Source organism: Mizuhopecten yessoensis, unplaced genomic scaffold, assembly GCF_002113885.1.
Source record: "Mizuhopecten yessoensis strain PY_sf001 unplaced genomic scaffold, ASM211388v2 scaffold11181, whole genome shotgun sequence".
NCBI lineage: Eukaryota > Metazoa > Mollusca > Bivalvia > Pectinida > Pectinidae > Mizuhopecten > Mizuhopecten yessoensis.
In genome coordinates, this window is record NW_018408920.1 from 1,181,762 (window position 1) to 1,206,365 (window position 24,604).

The 24,604-nt window shown below is 40.1% G+C and overlaps 1 protein-coding gene across 2 annotated transcripts in view; it reads left to right on the top strand.

Annotated features, from left to right (window-relative positions):
- LOC110440421 overlaps positions 1–24,604 on the top strand; it is a 186,536-nt gene that overhangs the window by 130,009 nt on the left and 31,923 nt on the right. For both annotated transcript variants that reach the window (XM_021483490.1, XM_021483491.1), the window contains exon 16: positions 23,779–23,983. In XM_021483490.1, the coding sequence (XP_021339165.1) occupies positions 23,779–23,983 (205 nt within the window). The remainder of the gene's footprint in view (positions 1–23,778; positions 23,984–24,604) is intronic.

A 24,604-nucleotide genomic window follows, 5' to 3' on the forward strand; every position in this document is an offset into this window, starting at 1 on the left:
GATGAAGGGCTACCAAGTTTGTTCAAATAAATGACCTTGATTTATATTCAAGGTCACTGGAGTCGAATATGTTTAAAACCTTTAAACGACTTCTTCTGAATAACTGAGAGGCCTAGGGTGATGATATTTGGCTAGTAACATGCCGAGATGAAGGGCTACCAAGTTTGTTCAAATAAATGACCTTGGTTTATATTTAAGGTCACTGGGGTCAAATATGTTTAAAACCTTTAAACGACTTCTTCTGAAGAACCGTGAGGTCTAAGGTGATGATATTTGGCCAGTAACATGCTTGGATGAAGGGCTACCAAGTTTGTTCAAATAAATGACCTAGATTTATATTCAAGGTCACTGGGGTCAAATATGTTTAAAACCTTTAAACGACTTCTTCTGAATAACCAAGAGGCCTAGGATGATGATATTTGGCCAGTAACAGGCTGGGATGAAGGGCTACCAAGTTTGTTCAAATGAATGAGCTTTGCCAATTTTTTCTGAATTACTTTAAACTTTAAGTCAAGACGCTGATATTTTGACTGTAGCTTTATTTTAGTCCTCTTTTAAGGTTACAATTGTGAGATTAATACCAGGTGAGCGATGCAGGCCCATTGGGCCTCTTGTTACCAACATTATTGTCAATCACATCCAGTGTATTTTTTTTGTGTAATATATATACCTTAAAATATTTATAAACGTTATCTTGTGCTAAAATTTCTGTTCATTGAAAACTTATTCTGTATGGTAACAATCAAAATGCAAAATCAATGGACATCATTATGAGAAAAAGAGACCAACATTGAAATGAAGTATCTAGATCGATAACCTTGTATTGTCAATAGGCAAGATTGAGATCTCTCAGTAACTGAATTCATATGTATTGATGTCACTGTTAAATATATGCATAATTATCTGTCTGGTTACATTAGATAGGCATGTCCTTCTCCCATTTTATTTGCACTACTTTGTACTGTCTGAGAGTACTTTCAGATTACAGTATTGGACCTAGAAATCTGGGTTCTCAAGCAAGTTACAGGCTTATTTGTGTATGTTTGTGTTGGGGTTAGGTGTGTGTAGGTTGATTAGTGAACTTGATCGTTATACAGACACACAATGTTATACAGGATATGATAACTTATGGTATCACAATGTCTGAATAACTCTGTAAGAGTGAGTGCATGATCATGACTGCCCTTTAGTTTGAGCACAAAATCATCAAAATGAAAGTAGAACAACAGATCATGTGACCATATTCTACCACTTTTCTTGAAAGGAAGGATCTTTACCAACAAGACAATTAAGGCTCCTGCCACCTTCAAATCTCACGTGTGGCAGTATTTTTGAAGGAGATAGCCCACAAACAAAATGTGTGACTACGCAAAATACATTGAGCCACAACAAACTTGTTTACTCCTCTAAAGTTGCATGCCATTATCCACAAGCTTCAAAGCTAATGTGAAGCTGTATAGTGGCTTCCTCCATACAAATAAAGCTTCTCGAATTTTTAAGCCTCTAAGTTTGTGAGTAGATCAACAATAATTACGACTGAGATTTGTTTTTACTGGACATGATGATGAGATCCTATTCAAATCTAGGTTAGTTTCAGGAAGATGCCACTTAATATGAGTTTCAGACTTAGACTGTGTAGATCTTTGCCATAACACCTACAATAAACATTTTTCTTTGCATTGTTTTATTGTGATACACATGATATTAAGAGTCTAAGAGTATCGAGGGTCTTTACAGCCCTGGGCATGGTGGAAGGGGGTAGATATGAGGGGTTCCAATCGCTTAGAAAATGGGATGATGTAGGTTTGAGGAAGGACCATGCAATGGATAAGTGTTCCGGGAAATGTGAGTAAAAATATATTTTACATTTATGTGTATAAGGTATTAGTTTCTGCAGTCCCACTTTCCTCATTTACACAGATCTGCCGGTCTTATGTATACGAGTGGGTTTGTGTATAAATACTGAAATAGGATTCACTGTTCCAATAAGTCAATGTGTTGACATCAATATTTACAAGTAATATATGTATACAGATACCATATTTCACAGGTCATTTTACCTATATCCTGGGAAGTTGAGTGTTGATTGTATTATGGAATCATCAGTTAGGTTGTGTTGAGTGGCAAAAGAAGGGTGGTCCGGTGCTGCATTGGATATTACACTTGCCTTTCACAAAGGCGGCCTGGGTTCGACTCCCCGATTGGCCGTGAACAAGAATGAGGTCACCTGCCCGACCACATGGGTTTTCTCTGGGTAACTCCGTTTTTTTCAATCCTTTACAAGGATGCATAAAGCGATTTAAACCTAATCAGTCTTGAGAAAATTTGGGCCAAGTGCACTCATCATTGTATAAATGGAGGTTTGTCCCCTTGGGACAGATGGGCAGGGTCCAATAGTGAAATAAATAAAATAAATGTTTATGGGTGATTTGGTTTTTAGCAAACTTGGGTCAAGGATTTGCTATGTTATATCAATGGAGAGTATGTGGCCTCACTAGTGGCAAAGTGACAGACATAGTGGGGGAAACACATTCAATCTCTACAGCCCTAGTCCTTCAGAGTTAGAAACTTCATTTTGTCTACAGCATCTTTGGCAAAGGGAGCAACACAACATAAATTGAACAATGGATATGGCTCATATGTGGCTAAAAGGGTTCGTCTTAAAAATCAGAATCTATGGCTTTCTTGCCTCAATCTACAAGTCAAGGTGATCTGATGATATATAATATTATATTAACGAAATTGGCATGGCCCTTGTGGCTGGAGATGCTGGAACCATATAGAAACCTACCACAGATGTGTACCATACAGACCCTTTGGACCTCTAATTATTGTAAGTACCAGGTGTAGGAGCAACCTTCAAGTAGTAAAAAGTTGTAAATCTATAGTATGCCATGTAGGCCTCATTTGCATATATGCAGGAGCTATTGGAGAATTTTTTTTGTCCTTTGTAGTATGTTAGCGTGCTTAGGGTGATTTAGGGGTTAATACACAGTAAAATACAAAAAGGTAACTAACAGTCTGACGGATAACAATATAGGTCAGAATGACCTTTAGATGTCTGACCTTTGAGCGTTAATATCGATCTTGATTTACAAACACAAATGGAATCATTTTAAATCACTGATATGTTGAGGACTTAAATACATGCCCCTTATTGAAAGAAGTATAAGCTTTGCCAATTTAACTTATTTAATCTCTTAAAAAACTCCATTGTCTATTGTAGTTTCAGAACATACATACTTTAGTCTTCTTTGTTGACAACCATTGATTAAGTAATAGTTGGGGAACAAGCAATCTGTTCGTTGATTTTAAACTTGTTTGCTTTATTTAATTCACAACTTCATTTCCTTTGCAACATGGCTTATAAAATTTCTATATGATTATCAAATGGAAGACAAACTCCAGTAATAGAAGGTTCTATATATGGTTTTATTCTCGGCCTATAATGATGATATTTTGTTATGTATGCTGTATGATGGCCAATGACTTCAACCACATGACAGCTGAAAATTGAGAAGGAAACTGGGAAAAGGAATAATAGCTGAAATTAAAATTGAAGGAATTTCCATTAGATTTAGAAGGGTAAGCAATCTGTTGTCCAAGTAAGAAATTCCGCCACTTCTTGGGCTGTGTGGTGAAGCCTTGATGTACAAGAAAAAGGAGCAGCAGAAAAATGAAGACACAAGAAAATGGGCGGGAGGGTTTGGATTTTTCGCTTCAGCGATTTTCCACCATTCCAAAGATGAGACCAATAAGTGGCGATAACTCTATAGTTAAAATTTAATCACAACAACCGTTTACCATATGAAGGGAAGAAACTTGAATGCTTAAAGTATAACTGTGCACTAAAATTGCATGTTGCTTATATTTACATATGCCGTTCCCATTTTCCTTTAACTCAATGGAAAGTCAGCCTGTAGTAATAGCAACCACTCCCACTGTTTCGATAGCCACCATCTTGTTGTTGTCGTTTGGTTCATGCAGACAATGAAGACATCCAGAATGGCAAGGGAAGTTCTTACTTTTCTATTAGAATGTTCTGCACATATGTTTAGAGCATTTAGCTGCATTTAACAGTTGTCGCCTGGTTACATTTTTTAATGGCGACCGTTGTTTGGAAAGTTTTCAGTCCAATAATGGCCGTCTGCGGCTGTTTCATGAATTAATAATAGACCAGTGAGGTTTTGCAGCAGCAGGAAACATAAATTAAACTTATCCGACTAGTTTAGGTTGTATGAGGAAATGTTAATATAACGATTGAACATCTGCCAGATTGCAGTTACAGCCAATATGAATGCAATCTGGGTGACAGATAAATAATAACGGATGTCATTCTATTTCAATCCTTAATAAGCACATAATGTAAGTAATTATCATCTCAAGTTTGAAACAAATCTTCATTGTGATAACTTAAATTAATATAAGAAACAAATCTTCATTGTGATAACTTAAATTAATATAAGAAATAATTTTTGATATTTCACATACATGTACTTATCATTTAGTATCTGTTAATACAAGGAGAAACTTTCTTAAAGTTGATGCATTAGAATTGTGGCAGTTTTCTTCCATTGATTATCAGTTTTATACCTGTATGTGAATGTTAAAGGGACTAAATTGGTAAAAATCACTTTTAAAAAATATCATAAAAAGTGTAATTTTCAGATAATATGTCAAAACTTACACTTTAATATCTTAATAACACTAATTAAAGGTGTCTGTTAACATATTTGATGATTCCGTATAAGACTCATTTTAATTCTATGTGCATGCGTTTTTCCGAGAAAAAATCTAAAATAGCTAAGCAATGCGAAGCGAACTGAAGTCCTTCGTGACGAAGACAGCAAAGTAGCTAAACAGTGAGATCAAAGACCTTAAAAGAGGCAAGCCAAGAGGGTTGCACAGAAATTTAGCAGACACATCTAGGAACAGACAAAATAAAGCTTGATTCCGACTTTCATTAGCCTGTGCTTGACACCGAGAGGTAAGTAGGTCACATAACCTTACATGAATAGTGATTATAATACGTTACCCAGTTGTTGATTGCTTTACAATGAGAAATGGTACTGCTTATAATCACTATTGGATTGGTTATTGGTACAAAACTATTTACTTTGGATTGAGGTTTCTCTTGTGAAACCAATTTCTTTTTAGGTCACCTGAGACAAAGTCTCAAGTGACCTATTGCGATCGCCTTTTGCCCGTCGTCGTCCGTCCGTAAACAATTTACATTTTCACCTTCTTCTCCAAAACTCCTGAACCAATTTCAATGAAATTTTGCAGAAACCTTCCATTGACAAAAAAAGTGACCGGTTTGGTCCCCAGCCCCCAGGGGCTCGAGGGGCGAGGCCAAAAAGGGTCAAATTGACTAAAATTTCAAAAATCTTCTTCTCAAGACCCAGATATGGTAGAATCAAATACTCTTCACAGATGGAAGGGTCTTAAGGTGCTTTACCAAAAGTGTGAATTTCTTGACCCTGGGGTCTCACGTTCCCCCTGGGGAGGGGGTAAACTTTACTATAGTTTATAAAGGGAAATCACATTTTGGACCAACATTTGTTCAATTTCCATTGGAAGTAATTCAATTTAGGTTAGAATTATCAGTATTAGGTAGCAGTTTGATGGTATGCACATATGAGCCCTGACTGACCCTCAGGGGCTGACGGGTGGGGCCAAAAAGGGTTGAATTGACTGAAATTTCAAAAATCTTCTTCTCAAAGACCAAACACTCTTCATAGATGGAAGGGTCTTGTTTATGGGTCTTTGCCCCAATCCCCTCCCTGGGGAAGGAGGGGGCTGGGGGCAAAATTTATTATGGTTTATAATGGCAAATGGTACTTTGAATATTACATGTTAATGACTTGATTGGAATTATAACCCTGAGTTGACAGTTTGAGCCAGCCCTACCCCCAAGGGCTGCAGGGTGGGGCCCAAAGGCATCAGTGTGCTAAAATTTCTTCATTTTCCTTGTTTAGAATCAGAGGTGCTAGTTTCAAATACTTTTTTAGTCTTAAATCTGTAAGCTAGATATTGAATAAGGTGGTTTTATTGTTTTTTGTCACTTGGAATGATATTTTTGTTCATGTTAAAATCAAAATCAACTCTCTGTATAAATATATCAGGTGACCGTTAAGGCCCATGGGCCTCTTGTATAAATACTAACCACAATCATTATAATGCATATGTCAACCCCACTTGGCTTTTACATACGTAAAATAAAGATTATTTCCCCCCTGGAGAATCCCTTGAAAACCCCACCAATCAGACGGCAGTATTCACGCACGTGATCAGCACCGAAGCCTGGATGCTTTCTACTTCATAATTCCAGAGCCCCATGACCTAATGACTGTGGTAAGTATATATAATAGAAATTGGTTTCACAAGAGAATCCTCAATTCGATATCAAAATACGTTACCGCAGTCATTATAATGCGAATTCGACTTACCGCAGTGGTGTCTCCATATGGAGCGATGAAGGGTTCCACCAACAGGACCCATACCCCCAGAGGGAAAATTCAAATCATCTTCTCTTTTGTGACACAGAGCCTGATTACGACCAGCGTTCCGGATCACGCGGAAGAAGAGATAATGAGGCTCATGCAAAAGAAGAGGGAGGACAGACAACAGACTGGGCAGCCACAAGAGGGCCCAAAGACAGACTCATACGCAGCTCAAACAGTCTCAACAATCCAGCGCGAGATGGTCGCCGCGAAGATATCGGAGCAACCGGGCTGGAGAGTCTGGAACAGCCAAGACGAGTGTCGCCCCTCCCCCTCTATTTTGGCCAAGTAGTAACGCAAGGCCTAAACTGGGCAGAGCGGGTGATCAGGTCAATGAGACCGAAGAATGCCCAGCCGAAAAACAAAGGCAAGTAGGAGATCTGCTGAATGCATGAATCTTGCTTCTGCGGCGACCGGAAGCAAACGCTTTCAAGAACATAGTCTTGAAAATAAGAAACTTCCAATCCATCGACTGGAGGGGCTCGAATGATGCCCTCAACAAGGAATCTTGCACAAGTGCTAAATTCCACCTTAAATTGCTGTGAACGAGGCTTCTCTATATAGAAGCCCCTAATGAGAGCTGACAATGAAGCGTCCGAACCCACAGATTCGCTACCAAAGAAAGCCGGCACACTAGCAATAGATAGTCGCAATAGTTCCCGGAGACAGGCATTTGTCCTGGAACAGGGACAAAAGAAAGTCCGCTACTACGGGAACAGAGGCAGAGACCTGATCAATCGACCACCCGACATACCAATCACCGAAGGCAGACCATCAAGATTGGTAGACGGCGGACGACGAAGGTCTAAATGATCCTGCGATGCGAGTTGCAGCTTTTCGAGAGACCGTCTTATGTGAGCCTTCCTGAGATAGCATCCAACCGTGAAGCTGCTCTTGACCCAAGTAGAACTGCCGGGACCTCGGTTGAGACAGCAGATCCCACAGGGGTGGGGTGCTTCGTGGGAAGTCAACCGAAAGCCGAAGCAACAGAGGAAACCAAGGTTGTCGAGGCCAGAGCGGTGCAACCAGCAACACAGTACAAGGGTGTAGAAGAATCTTCTCCAACCCCCTGCCCACCAGATTGAAGGGAGGAAACGCATACGCGTACATTCCCGACCAGTCCTGGGATAGAGCATCCACCGCCATGGACAAAGGATCTGGAACAGGAGACACAAACATAGGGAGTCATAAGTTCAGGGCTGTGGCGAACAGATCCACATGGGGTCTGTCCCAAACCAGGCAAAGAGACCGGGACACCGAACGCTTGAGGGTCCATTCGGTGAAAACAGGGCACCGAGACCGAGACAGAGTATCGGCCAGATCATTCAGACGACCTGGAGGGTGCCTTACCGTGAGATTGAGACTGATCTCCTGACACAGCAACAGGACCTGGATGGATAAAGCACACAGAGCCGGGGAACCTGTGCCCCCCTGGCGCTGCAGATAAGGCACCACAGTGGAGTTGTCTGTCGTCAGACAAATGGCCTTGCCCTGCAGGGAGGGTCGAATGCCTCGAAGGGCCAACAGAACAGCCCGCATCTCCAGAACATTGATGTGTTCTGAAAGCTGCTCCCCCGACCACACCCCTGCCTACGTCTGACTGGAAAGGTATGCACCCCAACCGGTCATGGACGCGTCGGTGTAAAGGGTCATAGAAGGATATGCCCGAACCAGAGGAACTCCTGCCAAGACATTGCTCTCGAGAGTCACCACCGAGCTGATTCCAGCAGAGGAATATACACATCCCACTGCCGAGCCGCCGGAGACCAAACTGACAGAAGGAACAGCTGGAGTAGACGGATATGAAGCCGACCAAAGGGAACAACATCCCCCAGTGAATTCAGGTAACCGAGGAACCGAAGAAATCATCGAACCTGAATCCCTTACACACAGACCAAAACGGAGTCCAACAGAGAGGCCTTCTCGAACTTGGACGAGGGCGGAAGGACCACCCCCAGATCGGTTCTGAACCGATAACCGAGGAAAACAAAATCCTGAGAGGGGAGAACTTCTGATTCTCCCTTCAAGGGATGAAACCTAGAAACCTTCCGCCGTCTACCAATCTCGATGGTCCGCCTTCGGTGATTGGTGTGTCAGACGGTCGATTGATCCAGTCTCTGCCTCTGTTCCCGTTGTAGCCGACTTTCTTTTGTCTCTGTTTCAGGACAAAGGTTTGTCTCCAGGATCTATTGCAGGCTATCGTTTAGCCATTGCTAATGTGCTGGCTTTCTATGGTAGCAAGTCTGTGGGCTAGGACGCTTCATTGTCTGCTCTCATTAGGGGCTTCTACATTGAGAAGCCTCGTTCACGGCAATTGGTCCCTAGGTGGAATTTAGCACTTGTGCTAGATTCCTTGTTAAGGGTGCCATTCGAGCCCCTCCAGTCGACGGATCGGAAGTTTCTTACTTTCAAGACTGTGTTCTTGATAGCCTTTGCTTCCGGTCGCCGCAGAAGCGAGATTCATGCTTTCAGCAGATCTCCTTCTTGCCTTCGTTTTTCAGCTGGCCATTCTTCGGTCTCAGTGACCACTGATCCCTCCTTTTTAGCTAAGAACCAGGTTCCCGGTTTCACCCCAGGGCTTGTGGTTATCCCTTCTTTGGCTTCAACTCTGGATGGGGATTGTCCTGATCGCCTGCTCTGCCCAGTTCGGGCCTTGCGTTACTACTTGGCCAGAACAGAGGGGGGGGCGGGACACTCGTCTCGGCTGTTCCAGTCTCTCCAGCCCGGTCGCTCCGATATCTCTGCAGCGACCATCTCACGCTGGATTGTTCAGACTGTTCGAGCTGCGTATGAGTCGGCAGGGGATCAGTCCTTGCGGGTGTCAGGGGTTAGGGCTCATGAGGTTCACGCTTTAGCTACTTCGTTGGCCTTATTTAATGGTTCTTCTTACGCTGAGGTCATGACAGCTGCTGTTTGGAGGGGTCATTCTACATTTACGGAGTTCTATCTCCGATCTTTGTCGGGACAGTCTGACGGGTTGTATTCTTTGGGCCCTCTTGTGGCTGCCCAGTCTGTTGTCTGTCCTCCCTCTTCTTTTGCATAAGCCTCATTATGTCTTCTCCGCGTGATCCGGAACGCTGGTCGTAATCAGGCTCTGTGTCACAAAAGAAAAGGTATTTTGAATTTTTCCCCGGGGGTATGGGTCCTATTGTTGGAACCCTTCATCGCTCCACGGAGACACCACAACAGTAAGTCGAATTCGCATTATATATTTTGATGTATTGGTTTTATGCATCCATTAAAACTGCAACCTTCAAATAGTATTCAAATGTTCACTTTGACAGAAACTCGTTCGCTAAATATTCTTTTTTTTTTTTTACTTTCATAAAGAGCTATGGGGGAAATCTAATTTCTAGTAGTGAAAAGGCATAGACTATATATACAAAGCTAATTGAATATGAATTCTGGAACTGCTGAGATATTAGGTATTGTTAATGTGATGCTGAAAATATAGCCATATTCACTATATCTATGAAAGCGATTGGGTTTCCCAGACTTAAAAAATTACTTTCAACACTTTCCCATTGGAAGACCAGGAAGACCCTAACAACATGCATCCTCTTACTCAGCCATTCGGCACACCTAGCAACTACCAATCATAAATTGTAATAATAAGTGACTAAACACGTTTGCTTAAGGTAATAGGATTGTGTCGCCATTTCTCAGTAGAATTTCTTCAAATTTTGTAGTCATATTGGTTTGAAGGAAAGAAATTTTTCTGCCACGAAAAAAATATAAGTTGTCATAATTTTAAGGTATTTAAATGGAAATTTATGTAAAAAGGAATGACTTTTGAAAAAAAATGAAAGACACAATTTTTTGCAAAATAATGTCAATAAAAATGATACTACCATAGATAAGTATTGCATAAATGTATATCAATTTAATAGATGCTGAAATGATGTGAAATAAATTATCTATAAACGGTTAAAAATTGACATTTTATAATAAAACCATATGCACATAGTAATTGCAGGTAAGAGTTATCTTCCTTGAAAAACTAGGTAGCCGGTTTCCTAAGTACAGAAAAATGGATACATGAAACTCATTGATAAAACAAAAACCTGAATTAATGCCTGCATTGCTTTGAAATACTTTAATATTGAGAGAAAACACTTTTCGGTCAATAATAAACATACAATTTTCATCAGTTTAATATTAAACATTAGAATATGCGGAAATTGTGATACTGTCTCCCTACATTGGATTTTCAACTAGGGATGTACTTCCTACTTCCGTTTATCAATACACTCCTATGACCTTAAGTGTACATACTGATGCACATTGTTAAATTAAGTCTATAATCCATTCACTTAGTTTTATTGTTGACCAAAGCTTACATTTATCGTTCTTAGTCTTATCCGGATATGCACAACCGTCTAAGCACAATTACTATCGCCACATGAAAACTTTCCGGAATCCGCCACCCGGCATACCGTTTTTTGCTTATCTAACCCGAGTGTCAATAGCCATGCAGCTCCGATAGATTATTGATACCCCTTTTGGGCCTCCGCTAACTAAATTTCGCTGCCAGCGATGACGTGAACTACTTAAAATATGATAATTGTCCATGATAATTGAGATTTACAATGACCCTGGTTTATTTTATGATAAAATGATATTATCCAGCAGTGAGACGTGCATAAGACAGGAAAGACAAGGTGTAAAACCTGACACACATGTCTTTGTTTACATATACACCACGGTTTCAGATTTTGCTGTGATGGGGCATGACAGAATTCTCACGTGACGGACTAATTATGATCTATCCGGCAGTCTTCGAGGTAAACGAGCATGGCGCTGTCTACAAACAGCTGCCGAGAAACACGGCATTTCATTCCCGTAAATTGTATCCATATACAACAAAGTTGACAGTATGGCCGCGCAAATCTCTTTATTTTTGGTATATTTATGCATTTATAGCACTTAATTCCATTTTTCCTGGGTATGGAATATACGGCAATAGTCCCTTTAAGGATATTAAAAAAAACCATTGATAGTTCTGAGCCAAAGGTCATATTTATGACATGAGTTTCAGATTTCTAACAATTCTGTTACCTAGGTCAAAGGTCAAGGTACTTTTGACTAATTGTCTGACTTTTTTGTCACTGTGATTTTGTCTTGCTTATAAACTCTTGAAGTGATTTGTTTTGTATTAAGAGATGAATGTATGTTGTTTGCTACTATTTCAGTAAAAAATCAAATTTAAAAAGTGAGTGAGATACCATTATCACCATCATAACTGTATGATGTTGTGTCTATAACACATATGCACACTCATTTCAACATATTTAATCTATAAACAAAATGATTTTGTAACAGGCACATGCATACTTGTTAACGACCCGTAAGAGTACTTGAGGTCATAACAGATCACAATGAAATTTAAATTTATAAGCACCACTTGAAGAAATCAACATCACACATATATTGATAAACAGGAAATATTTCAGCCAACAATATATGATTATGTTAAAATTTAAGACTCCAAGCAGCTGGAAATATTAAGGATTTTGACAGCAAAACAATGTCCATGTATAGCTTCATGATAACTTCACAGCAGCTAGAACTTCTATATGTACACATAGTTTCACAATAAGTTGCCAGGATGCCAGGAAATATATATTACTCGAAGCAGTGCCACTTTGCTAATCCGACTTTTATTACAGAGGCTGCCAATTTTGTGAGTGATTTCTTTTTCAGTCTTTTTCAATCTGAGCCATGACATAATTGCTGGGTACCTAAAATTGTTTTGCAGACAGACATGTCAGTTCCTAAAACTAAATATTGTATGCAAATTCTGAATTGATAAAGGAATTTTTGAAAATACTTTCTTTATAATCTCAAAGGACCAACAAAGTTAGGGGGGTTGGGGGTTGCTGAATCAGCTTATCTGTCCTTCCGTAGAAAAAGGTTGTCCGAACAACTTCTTCTAAATTACTGGACCGATTTCTACAAAAGTTTCCAGATGTAAAACTACCACCTTAAGTTGTGCATCCAGGTATTACTTTTTCATTCTGACCCTTTCTACAAAGTTATAGTCCTTTGTTGAAGAAATCATAAAACATTTTGTCCAAACGTCTCCTTTTATAATTATGAACCGATTTCCTAGAAAGTTTTAAGATATGTTTACTTACCAGCTGATGTTGTGCATCCAGGTATTATTTTTTTCATTCTGACCCTTAATTACGAAGTAATGGCCCTTTGTTGAAAAACCCTTGTCAACACATTTTATGGAGTTATGGCTCTTTGTTGAAAAATCTTTGTCCAGAAAACTACTCTTAATCTACTGGGCCCATTTCAAAGAAAGTTTACAGATATGGTTACTGCCTCCTGACATTGTGTATCCATGTAGTATTTTTTTATTCCGATCTTTTAAAATCAGTTATGGCCCTTTGTTGAAAAAACCTTTGTCTGCCTCCTAAACTACTGGGCCAATTTCAATTAAAGTACAGATATGGTAATTACCCCAGACATTGCATCAGGGTAGTATTTTGTTCATTTAAACCCTTTTGAAGGAGTTATAGCCCTTCGTTAAAAACCTTTGTCCAGACAACTCTTCCTAGGACGATTTCAGCAAAACTGGTTCATCTAGGCTAACAAGATTCAGTTTGCAAGTATGTTTTGGCATTGGGAGGGATCACAGGAAGTATACTTAAATAAGTGTACAGCTCCATCAATAAAGAAATCATTACTGGTGAGGGAAGGGTGGTATTAGTTAGCGTTTGGCTGACAGTTCTATTTGATACTTATATTTCATGTCATTTGAAAGGAATCGTACACCTGCAGCTGTTGATTATACCTGAGACTTAGTACTTCACGTCTTGTCTCCCTGACAAATTAAACTTGTATAGAAATCACTCAATAGTATACAATTTTATTAACAGGTTACCTCACTTCTTTTGTTATTCCTCTGTCATAATTTTGGAGGGGCACCTGCCCTCTGTCCCGTCAAGAGTTCCCTCCCATCTCAATTAAGTGTCATATAAGCTCTGGCAACCTCATTTCTTGACTGATTCTGATGAAATGATATGCAATAGTCAAGTATGAGAAGAACTTTGAACTGATCTGTATCTCAGGGTGCCAAACACAAGGTCTTTGTTACTATATATATAAAAACAATTATCAACCAATTCAGTAAAACCACGTACTCTACCCACTTTCTCAACAGTTTTGATAATGTCATAAAGTAGTCAAGTTTGAGAACACCTGGTATTAGTTCATAAATCAGTTCCGAGGTCACTACCAAGGTGACCTTTACTATTTATAGAAATTTGTATACCAATCCCACTAATTGCATAAGATCAAGGGCATTCATACATATCTTATTGACTTTTTGTGGATGTTATGATTAAAAAATTAAAAATAATGTATAAACTTTATTTATTTTACAACAATTTTGAAATAAGTTATTTCAACTTATATTAACCACTCTTTCTGGCCTGGAAGTTAATCCATGAAGGGTATTTAATAAATGGGAGGACACCAAAGTATCCATGTGGTCGGGAAGGTAACCCCATACCTATCTACCTCTGATCGGGGAAGTAACCCCATACCTATCTACCTCTGATCAGGAAGGTAACCCCATACCTATCTACCTCTGATCGGGAAGGTAACCCCATACCTATCTACCTCTGATCGGGGAGGTAACCCCGTACCTATCTACCTCTGATCGGGGAGGTAACCCCATACCTATCTACCTCTGATCGGGAAGGTAACCCCATACCTATCTACCTCTGATCGGGAAGGTAACCCCATACCTATCTACCTCTGATCGGGAAGGTAACCCCATACCTATCTACCTCTGATCGGGAAGGTAACCCCATACCTATCTACCTCTGATCGGGAAGGTAACCCCATACCTATCTACCTCTGATCGGGAAGGTAACCCCATACCTATCTACCTCTGATCGGGAAGGTAACCCCATACCTATCTACCTCTGATCGGGAAGGTAACCCCATACCTATCTACCTCTGATCGGGAAGGTAACCCCATACCTATCTACCTCTGATCGGGAAGGTAACCCCATACCTATCTACCTCTGATCGGGAAGGTAACCCCATACCTATCTACCTCTGATCGGGAAGGTAACCCCATACCTATCTACCTCTGATCGGGAAGGTAACCCCATACCTATCTACCTCTGATCGGGAAGGTAACCCGTACCTATCTACTTCTGATCGGAGAATCAAAACACTATAGCTTATCCTGGTATATGGTTCAAACCCCGGTCTGGCTGGCTGTGCGCTTTTCCTCTTCTGCTACATTAGTATAACTGTTTTGTAGTGTATATAAATCAAGTACAGCTATTAAATGGAAAGCAACATGTGACAGGGATTAAAAGTTGTGTTTGTCATTAGATATAAGCAAAAGCTTGGGGAAACATTTCTAAATGATTCCTTCGGTTGATCACTTTGAGCAATTTGTGTGCTCCTTTATATAGTCCTTTTGTATTGGTTGGGGCCCACCTGGGACCCACAACACACATTTCATAGTATTGTGTAAAAGTTGGAAACTGGTTTTTACAATAGATTTAAATGTCAGTTGATATGTACCTGGAAAACCATGAATTGTCTGAAGTAAATACTAGGCCAATGTGTATGTGTACATGTACTAATCGTTAACAGTCATGTTAGAATCAGTAATTGGAGCTGTATGTGTGTAGTGCTTTATAATAGTACTCTATAGCAGGCACTCTATGGTTCTTATACCACGACATTGCAATGTGATGTCATCACATACCTATAGATTTGTGTCTAGGTTCAGATCAAATTACATTTTCATATTAACTTTGTCCAAATGGCATATTAGATCAACCAATGCTTTGATAAAATATATTGTTGATGATATAATTAACTAAATGAATATAATTATCTGCATAAGCACCTGTCCAAAATCAGCCAAGCACATGGATGTGTATTGAAATAGTTTGCATGTTTGTCTGTTCCTCTGATAGAGGGTCAGAAAATATGCACTAGTACACCAGTACAGTATGAATAGGATAATACACCCTTGTTGATACCGATCGTTTTATGATAAGAAAAAACATTTTTGAAAGCTACAATGTTTTAATCACTAAAAGAATGAAGCAAAATAAAATGAAATTCATGTGAAAATTGGTAATCTAGAAATATACAAAGATGACAAGGCTTGAAATGGCCAGGTAATTATCGTAGGTATAGATCTGGACCCATTTAGATATGCTCGTTACGGAGTATGAAATCAGCATGTGAATCGGTTGGTTGCATCCACCCAGCCCATGGACATTAATTATATATAATCTATGAGAGCCACATGGCAGGCAGTTTGACAGTGAGCTGATCCCGTCATGCCTACAAATGGTAAATACAGTGTAAAACCAGTGAGGTGTGGAAACCAATACAAATCTACACAGACTGAGTATTTAACATTCAGTGGCCTCTACATGACTTCTCATTAAATTTTTCGGAATAAGAGACCCTACCTCCATATTTATACTTCCGATTATAAACTTGACGGCCTGGGATATTTATGTGTTGTATCGGGTCTCAAGGACCCTGGGAAATGTATTGTCGTGTGGTATTTATGACCTATAAGTGCAATAAATGTTATTCTATGGATCGACTTTAAATCTCAATGTTGAACATCCCTAGGATTTTGTTTATCCTACCTCTTCCCAGGAATGGCTATATTTAATTGTGAAAAATGTTGTCTGATAATTCTTGGAGCTTGGAGTTTGGATAAGTGACTGGAAGTTACCTTACAATTGATTAAATCGTAAGTACACACATAAAATTGACAAATTCTTTGTTTAAACTATAGCAATTATTTTATTGCTTCATCAGTTTTAGTAAATACACATCCAAGGAACATTTGTTTGTTTGAATCTAGTGCCCATACCCAACCATACTGCTTTTACAATATCTCCTCTTCGAACAGGGAGACATTATATAAATATGACATTAATTAGCAGGTGACAGTGAATATTGTCAACCCGAGAAAACCATTGTCACCCGAGGCGAAGCCGAGGGGGACAATGGGTTTTTGAGGGTTGACAATATTCACTGTCACCTGCTTATGAATGTCATATCTATTTTGTTGCACCAAAAGTCTTCGTAGCTCAGAAACGGCAGCAAACCTTGATAATGACATCTTGTTTGTTGATAGTCTGCTGTTTACAATCGCTATCGCACCGGCACTTGATAAAATTGGCTGTTGCCGTCAAACGTTCTTGTGACCATCACAGTCGGGAAACGAAGCGGTGAGCTCACATTTTTCGCGCATGTGATATTTTTCACTGTCTCATGGCAATATCACCCGCGCCCCTTAAAACCAATGTATTTTCGGAGTGTGACAGAGATTTTTGTTTAATTTTCTCCCAACCAATCAAATAGCTAGAAATTCTCTAGAGTTGTAACGAATTGTATAAGTACTGGTTCTTGGTCTGGTTCCTGTTCTCGTTCTGGTTCTTCTATTATCATATGATTTTGTCCAGTCTATAACTTTTAAACCGTTAAAGATATCTTGATAAAACTTGCAGTACACCTGCATCACCAATAGTTGATGTGTAGTGGAGTGTCAGTAGGTCATTGTGACCTTGGCCTTGGGGTCAAATGTCAAACATGTGCAAATTTTTCAGGTACATCTTGTCCAGGCTGTAACTTTTAAACCGTTAAAGATATCTTCATGAAACTTGAATTATAACTGCATCACCTACAGATAATGTGCAATGCAGTGTCATTAGATCACTGTGGCCTTTACCTCAAAGTCAAAGGTGAAAAAAGTCTGATTGTTTTAAACATTTAAAGGTGAGTCAAACGGTCCCTCACTGTGTCAAATTTTCCTTAAACTTAGTATATACATGTACAAGTATATAGTGTCATTGTAACCTCTATCCAAGCATCATTTGCGACTATGGGGTCAGTTTTCGACTATGGGGTCAGTTTTGAGGACTTCTGTAATGGTCCACATTACAAATAGAACTTGTTCATATGTGGATTTTATAATTTAGCAGTATAAACAGTTCCTCTAATAATAAGGTCAAATATGTGTCAAGTTTCAGATCTCTGATAAACTTGCACTATATCTGCATCACCAAAAAACAATGTACAGAGCACTGTAGTTAGGTCACGGTGACCTTGACCTAGAGGTCAAAGGTCAAATAAGTGCTAAGTTTTCTAGAATATCTTGTCCAGGCCCTAACTTTTAAACCGTTAAAGGGGAGACATACGTTTTTTCTCGCAAAACAAAATCTCTAGTCAGAAATGAAACCTTGATTAACCTTCTAAATGAGATGTCTCCTGAGTGTCCTGTTGTGGTGATATCTCCTGAGTGTTCTTGTTATTTTGATGTCTCCTGAGTTTTCCTCTTGTGTTGGTGACTCATGTTCCTGTTGTGTTGGTGACTCCTGAGTATTCCTGTTGTTGTGTTGGTGACTCCTCTGTTCCTGTTGTGTTGGTGACTCCTCTGTTCCTGTTGTGTTGTTGTCCCCTGAGTGTTCCTGTTGTGTGAGTGTTCCTGTTGTGTTGGTGACTCCTGAGTGTTCCTGTTGTGGTGGTGACTCCTGAGTGTTCCTGTTGTTGTGTTGGTGTCTCCTGAGTGTTCCTGTTGTTGTTTCGATGTCTCCTGAGTGTTCCTGTTGTTGTTTCGATGTCTCCTCTGTTCTTGTTGTGGTGATATCTTCTGAGTTTTTATGTTGTGTTGGTGACTCCTCTGTTCCTGTTGTGGTGTCTCTTGAGTGTTATTGTTGTGTTGGTGACTCTTCTGTTCCTGTTGTGGTGATATTTCCTGAGTGTCCTGTTATTTTGGTGACTCTTCTGTTCCTGTTGTGTTGTTGTTCCCTGAGTGTTCCTGTTGTGTTGATGTCTCCTGAGTGTTCCTGTTGTGTTAGTGACTCCTCTGTTCCTGTTGTGTTGTTGTCCCTCTTCTGAGTTTTTATGTTGTGTTGGTGACTCCTCTGTTCCTGTTGTGGTGTTGTCCCCTGAGTGTTCCTGTTGTGTTGTTGACTCCTGAGGGTTCCTGTTGTGTTGGTGACTCCTGAGTGTTCCTGTTGTGATGGTGACTCCTTGTGTTAGTGACACCTCTGTTCCTGTTGTGTTTTTGTCCCCTGAGTGTTCCTGCTGTGTTAGTGACACCTCTGTTCCTGTTGTGTTTTTGTCCCCTGAGTGTTCCTGCTGTGTTAGTGACACCTCTGTTCCTGTTGTGTTTTTGTCCCCTGAGTGTTCCTGCTGTGTTAGTGACACCTCTGTTCCTGTTGTGTTTTTGTCCCCTGAGTGTTCCTGCTGTGTTAGTGACACCTCTGTTCCTGTTGTGTTTTTGTCCCCTGAGTGTTCCTGCTGTGTTAGTGACACCTCTGTTCCTGTTGTGTTTTTGTCCCCTGAGTGTTCCTGCTGTGTTAGTGACACCTCTGTTCCTGTTGTGTTTTTGTCCCCTGAGTGTTCCTGCTGTGTTAGTGACACCTCTGTTCCTGTTGTGATGGTGTCTCCTGGGTGTTCCTGTTGTGTTAGTGACTCCTCTGTTCCTGTTGTGTTGGTGACTCCTGAGTGTTCCTGTTGTGTTGATGTCTCCTGAGTGTTCTTGTTGTGTTAGTGACTCCTCTGTTCCTGTTGTGGTGTTGTCCCCGGAGTGTGCCTGTTGTGTTGGTGACTCCTCTGTTCCTGTTGTGGTGTTGTCCCCTGAGTGTTCCTGTTGTGTTGGTGACTCTTCTGTTCCTGTTGTGTTAATTTCTCCTGAGTGTTCCTGTTGTGTTAGTGACACCTCTGTGACCGGTGTGATGTTGTCTCCTGAGTGTTCCTGTTGTGTTGTTGACTCCTGAGGGTTCCTGTTGTGTTGGTGACTCCTGAGTGTTCCTGTTGTGTTGATGTCTCCTGAGTGTTCCTGTTGTGTTGGTGACTCCTGAGTGTTCCTGTTGTGTTGGTGACTTCTCTGTTCCTGTTGTGTTGTTGTCCCCTGAGTGTTGCTGTTGTGTTAGTGACACCTCTGTTCCTGTTGTGATGGTGTCTCCTGAGTGTTCCTGTTGTGTTAGTGACGCCTCTGTTCCTGTTGTGTTGTTGTCCCCTGAGTGTTCCTGTTGTGTTGTTGTTCCCTGAGTGTTCCTGTTTTGTTGTTGTCCCCTGAGTGTTCCTGTTGTGTTGTTGACTCCTGAGTGTTCCTGTTGTGTTGGTGACTCCTGAGTGTTCCTGTTGTGTTGGTGACTCCTGAGGGTTCCTGTTGTGTTCGTGACTCCTCTGTTCCTGTTGTGTTGGTGACTCCTCTGTTCCTGTTGTGTTGGTGACTCCTCTGTTCCTGTTGTGGTTATTTTCTTGAGTGTTCCTGTTGTGTTGTTGACTCCTGAGGGTTCCTGTTGTGTTCATGACTCCTCTGTTCCTGTTGTGTTGGTGACTCCTGGATGTTCCTGTTGTGTAATTGTCTCCTGAATGTTCCTGTTGTGTTGGTGATGCCTCTGTTTCTGTCGTGGTTATTCTCCTGAATGTTCCTGCTGTGTTAGTGACTCCTCTGTTCCTGTTGTGTTGGTGACTCCTCTGTTCCTGTTGTGTTGGTGACTCCTCTGTTCCTGTTGTGATGGTGACTCCTGAGTGTTACTGTTGTGTTGGTGTCTCTTGAGTGTTCCTGTTGTGTTAATGACTCCTCTGTTCCTGTTGTGTTGTTGTCCCCTGAGTGTTCCTGTTGTGATGGTAACTCCTGAGTGTTCCTGTTGTGTTGTTGACTCCTGAGTGTTCCTGTTGTGTTGGTGACTCCTCTGTTCCTGTTGTGATGGTGACTCCTCTGTATCTGTTGTGTTGTTGTCCCCTGAGTGTTCCTGTTGTGTTGGTGACTCCTGAGTGTTCCTGTTGTGATGGTGACTCCTCTGTTCCTGTTGTGTTGGTGTCTTCTGAGTTTTTTGGTTGTTTTGATGTGTCCTGAGTGTTCCTGTTGTTTTGATGTTTCCTGAGTGCTCCAGTTGTTTTTATTACTCCTCTGTTCCTGTTGTTTTGATGTGTCCTGAGTGTTCCTGTTGTTTTGATGTTTCCTGAGTGCTCCAGTTGTTTTTATTACTCCTCTGTTCCTGTTGTTTTGATGTGTCCTAAGTGTTCCTGTTGTTTTGATGTTTCCTGAGTGCTCCAGTTGTTTTGATGTTGTCTGAGTGCTCCAGTTGTTTTTATTACTCCTCTGTTCCTAGCTTTATACCATTAAACTATTGTTTTGCCTGTAAACAATTTAATAACTAATCCTCTGTTCCTGTTTTCTTTTTGTGTCAAAGCTGAGCTCTAATCGTTTGATTCAGTCTTGCATTTATCTCATGCAGTAGCACCAAGTATGATTCACAATACATACACGCATGGTCACATTGACAACTTGATATCAATCCCTGAGTTTTCTTTTTAGCTCAGCTCAGAAATCTGTTCAGAAATCTCATATGAATTGAAAACTCATTAGATCCTGTATTCACTTCCCTTTGTAGGGAACATTAATAGACATGCTCACTCATTCAATCACTCCCCTTAGACTTACTTCAGTCACTGACTGCAGGAATCCTGAACATATTTACCTTTATCTACTATCACTGATTTGATATATCAGATTGATTTTGTGTGTCTTTTTAGCTCATCTGGCCGGAAGGGAGCATCATTGGCCAAATGGTTCTCAATTTTGTATAAATTAGGGGATAGCCCTACTGTATTTTGAAATTTGTGGCGATATATCATTATTATACTGTAGCAAATTGAATTTTACTGGCTACTCGTGGCTGAGCCAGTAAAACGGATATTTGCGACAGTATTTCATGACTAATTCATATCAACAAAAACCACCGTAAGAAACGACAATTTTAAGATATTTTTGAGTGGTTTTTTTTTCTCCAAATTCTGGGTCCCTTTGCTGTGGACTAGTGACTTAGAAAGATTCAAAGTGAGACGGAATTACATTGACCTTTCGGGGTCAGGCTATTGTTCATGACGTTATGAATAATCAATTACATGACGTATCGGGGTCATCAACGTCATTACAAATCACCATCCAGGCTTCATATGCATATGAGAAATTTGCGAACAGTATATTGTAGTTTTACTGTCGCAAATTATTTTGATTGACCAATCGAATGGCTTGTTACATCTCAAATGAATAAGAATGGAGGGTTTGGCCCCACTGTGGGCAGGGGGCAAGGGGCGGGGCCCAATAATGGGATAACTAGAGTAAATAGTTTCTCCTTCTGTATAAATGTAGGGATTTAAACCAAATTTGTTCTGGAACATCTTTGTATAAACTGTGTCTGTGGCCCCCCTTGGGGCAGAGGAATGGGGCCTAATAGGGCAAATAGAGGAAAATATAAACAATCCTTCTCCTTTTTGTACCTATGTAAAGATTTGAACCAAACTAGTTCTAGAGCATCTTTGGATGAGCACAGGGTTGATTTTGTAGAAACAGAGGGGTGGGCTCAATAGGGGAAATAGAGTTAAATCTTTTAAAAGCTTTTGTAGCAGTGTACGGTAGCATACGGTGGCCATGGGTGATCTTTTTGTACAATGAATAACCACTGTAATATTACATATATCAAAATTTAAAAAAAAAACAAATCAGCACCAAAATTGGCATATACATGAAGTGGACTATGTGGGCTTCATATTTAAAAACAAAACAACACAATTTGGTTTGAGACTACATTTTTGGCCATTTACAAATCTGTGTCTACACAAATTAAGTTACATGTAGCTTTTCATGTAGTCTATTTTTGTACTAATCACATGTGTAAATATTGTGAAAAATCCAGTTGAACTACCTATGCTAAAACGTGAGTATTTCAGTTACTGAGTAGGTGATATTTAATTTAAGACAGGTTTGAAGAAAAAAAATTTGGTTAGAAATCATGTTTTTTTGCATATTTTGGTGTTTTTTTATGTAGTTACCATGGTTTTTAAAGTCCCAAATCTGCCGGGAAAACACTTTTTGAGAAAAAAAAAAATTCTCCTTCAAAAAAGTGAATTCAAAATGTAGTTTATAAATATATATATATATATATATGTAGGTGTGTTGTGCAGGATGAATCCACTATCCATGTTTATCTGAGACATGCCCTTTATTTTTAGGATCAGGCCATTTCTACTGTATTTGCTACCTTTCTCTTTGTGAATAGAGGGATTATCATCTGTAGGCAAAGGGGGCTATATTTTGTATAAATGGAGGGTGTAGGCCTTGAGGCAAAGGGGTGGGGCTCAATATTGTAAATAATTAGGGACCTATTTTAATATTTTTCCCCTTGGATACAAATGGAGGGATTTTAACCAGTTTTGGTCAAGAGAACCTGCCAAAGACCACTATGTTTTGAATGAAGGGTGTGGCCCACTTTCAGCAGAGGAGCGAGGCCCAGTATTGTAAATAAAGGAAACTTAAAAATTTTGAAATCTTCTCCCTTCGAAACAAATGGAGGGAATTTTAACCAATTTTGGTCAAGAGAACCTGAGCAGGCGTAGACAACTAAGTGGGACTCAGGTTTATATAAACAGTGTGCTTGTGCCCCACCCACCCACCCACCCAAGGGCAGAGGGGTGTGACCAAATATATTGGGGGAAATTGAGGTACAAATGTAAATTATTAAAATCCTTCACCTTACATATGAATTAAGGGATTTTCCTCACCCTATAACCAAATATACAATTGCTAGGTATGATACCTTAATGCCACCAGGATTTGCCCGGAGGTCTGGACCAACCCCTAGAGACTACCTCCCTGGGTCATAACATGGAAACAGATGAGATCCCTATGACATAGCCTTTTACAAAGTTTGCTGGACATGAAGAATACACTCATGTTCTCGGTGTCTTATCTGCCCAAACAGATTTACATGTAGTCTTTCATACAACTTTTATATCTTGTACTCTTTTGATAAACTGGAATGGTACTAAGGTTTTAAGTTGAAAATAAAATACCAGGTAGGCTTGGCCCCTTGGCCCCTTGTTATGAAATGTTATACGTTGATCCATGAAAGGTCAAGGATACTTCATTACTCTGAATAGAACTATATGGAACACTACGCTTATTTGAATGCTGACTGATTCAAAAAGTCCTTAGGTCACTTATACTAAATTGAGCTTGGAATACTCTCCAGATTTTTAATGCTAGCTGTTTTAGTGAAAGGTTAAGGTTGCTATAAATAAAATATATCATTAATGACTGTAATAAGTTATATTATTGAAATAAATGAATGTCAAGGTCACTCCCTGTACATAGAAAGGTTTCATTGTCAAAGACAGTAAGTCATTGTCGCTGTAGGGCATTCCACCACAGCTTAACATGCCAGACTTTTACCCAATCTATTTTTAGGAGACTGAGGATGCCGACATGACCAACGGCTATCTGTCAGAACTGACCACTCTGGACAGTGGTGATAGCGAGGAGCCTGAGGAGGACAGCAATTACCGTGGTAACTGGAGCAGTCGCCTTGACTTTGTTCTCTCCTGCCTGGGATATGTGGTCGGCCTTGGCAATGTATGGAGGTTTCCGTATCTCGTCTACAAAAATGGTGGAGGTAAATATCAGTGATGTTTGGTGATTTGACTCAGTGTCCTGAGGTCCTGCCTCACTCCCAGGGACTAAGTCCCTTGGTCATATATCTCAGAAACAGTTGAGATCCACATCCCATGATTGTATACAAAATTGCTGGGCATGGAGATACAAGCAGCAACCATGCTACCAGAATTGGCTTGGGGTCTGTCCCCGTCCCTGGGGACTTTATCCCTGAATCATTACTTGTAAATAGTTGTGGCTTCCACTGATAGTAGTATTGGAGCATCCTCCTGCAACACAACGTCGACCACAGCGAGATACCGGCGTGTTTTCTTTGTAAATCACGAACATGACGAAGATGTTTTGATAGTGTTTCTTAATGGCTACCCGAGCTTATCTGAGTTTGGGTCACCGCTGCTACGTCACTTCCGGTTGTAGGTCAAAATCGGAGATTTTCCGATTTGCGCTCAGGTGTGAAATTTAGTAAAAAGGTTACAACTTCGGTATTTTTGCAAAAAAAAAAAACGTGATTTTTTTTAGTGTTCTATTTATCAATCTTTCTTTACTTGAAAAATATTGCAGCACTACAGTTACTCTTTAAGCACAATTTCTGGGCATGGAGATAAGAACACTATTATGCTTC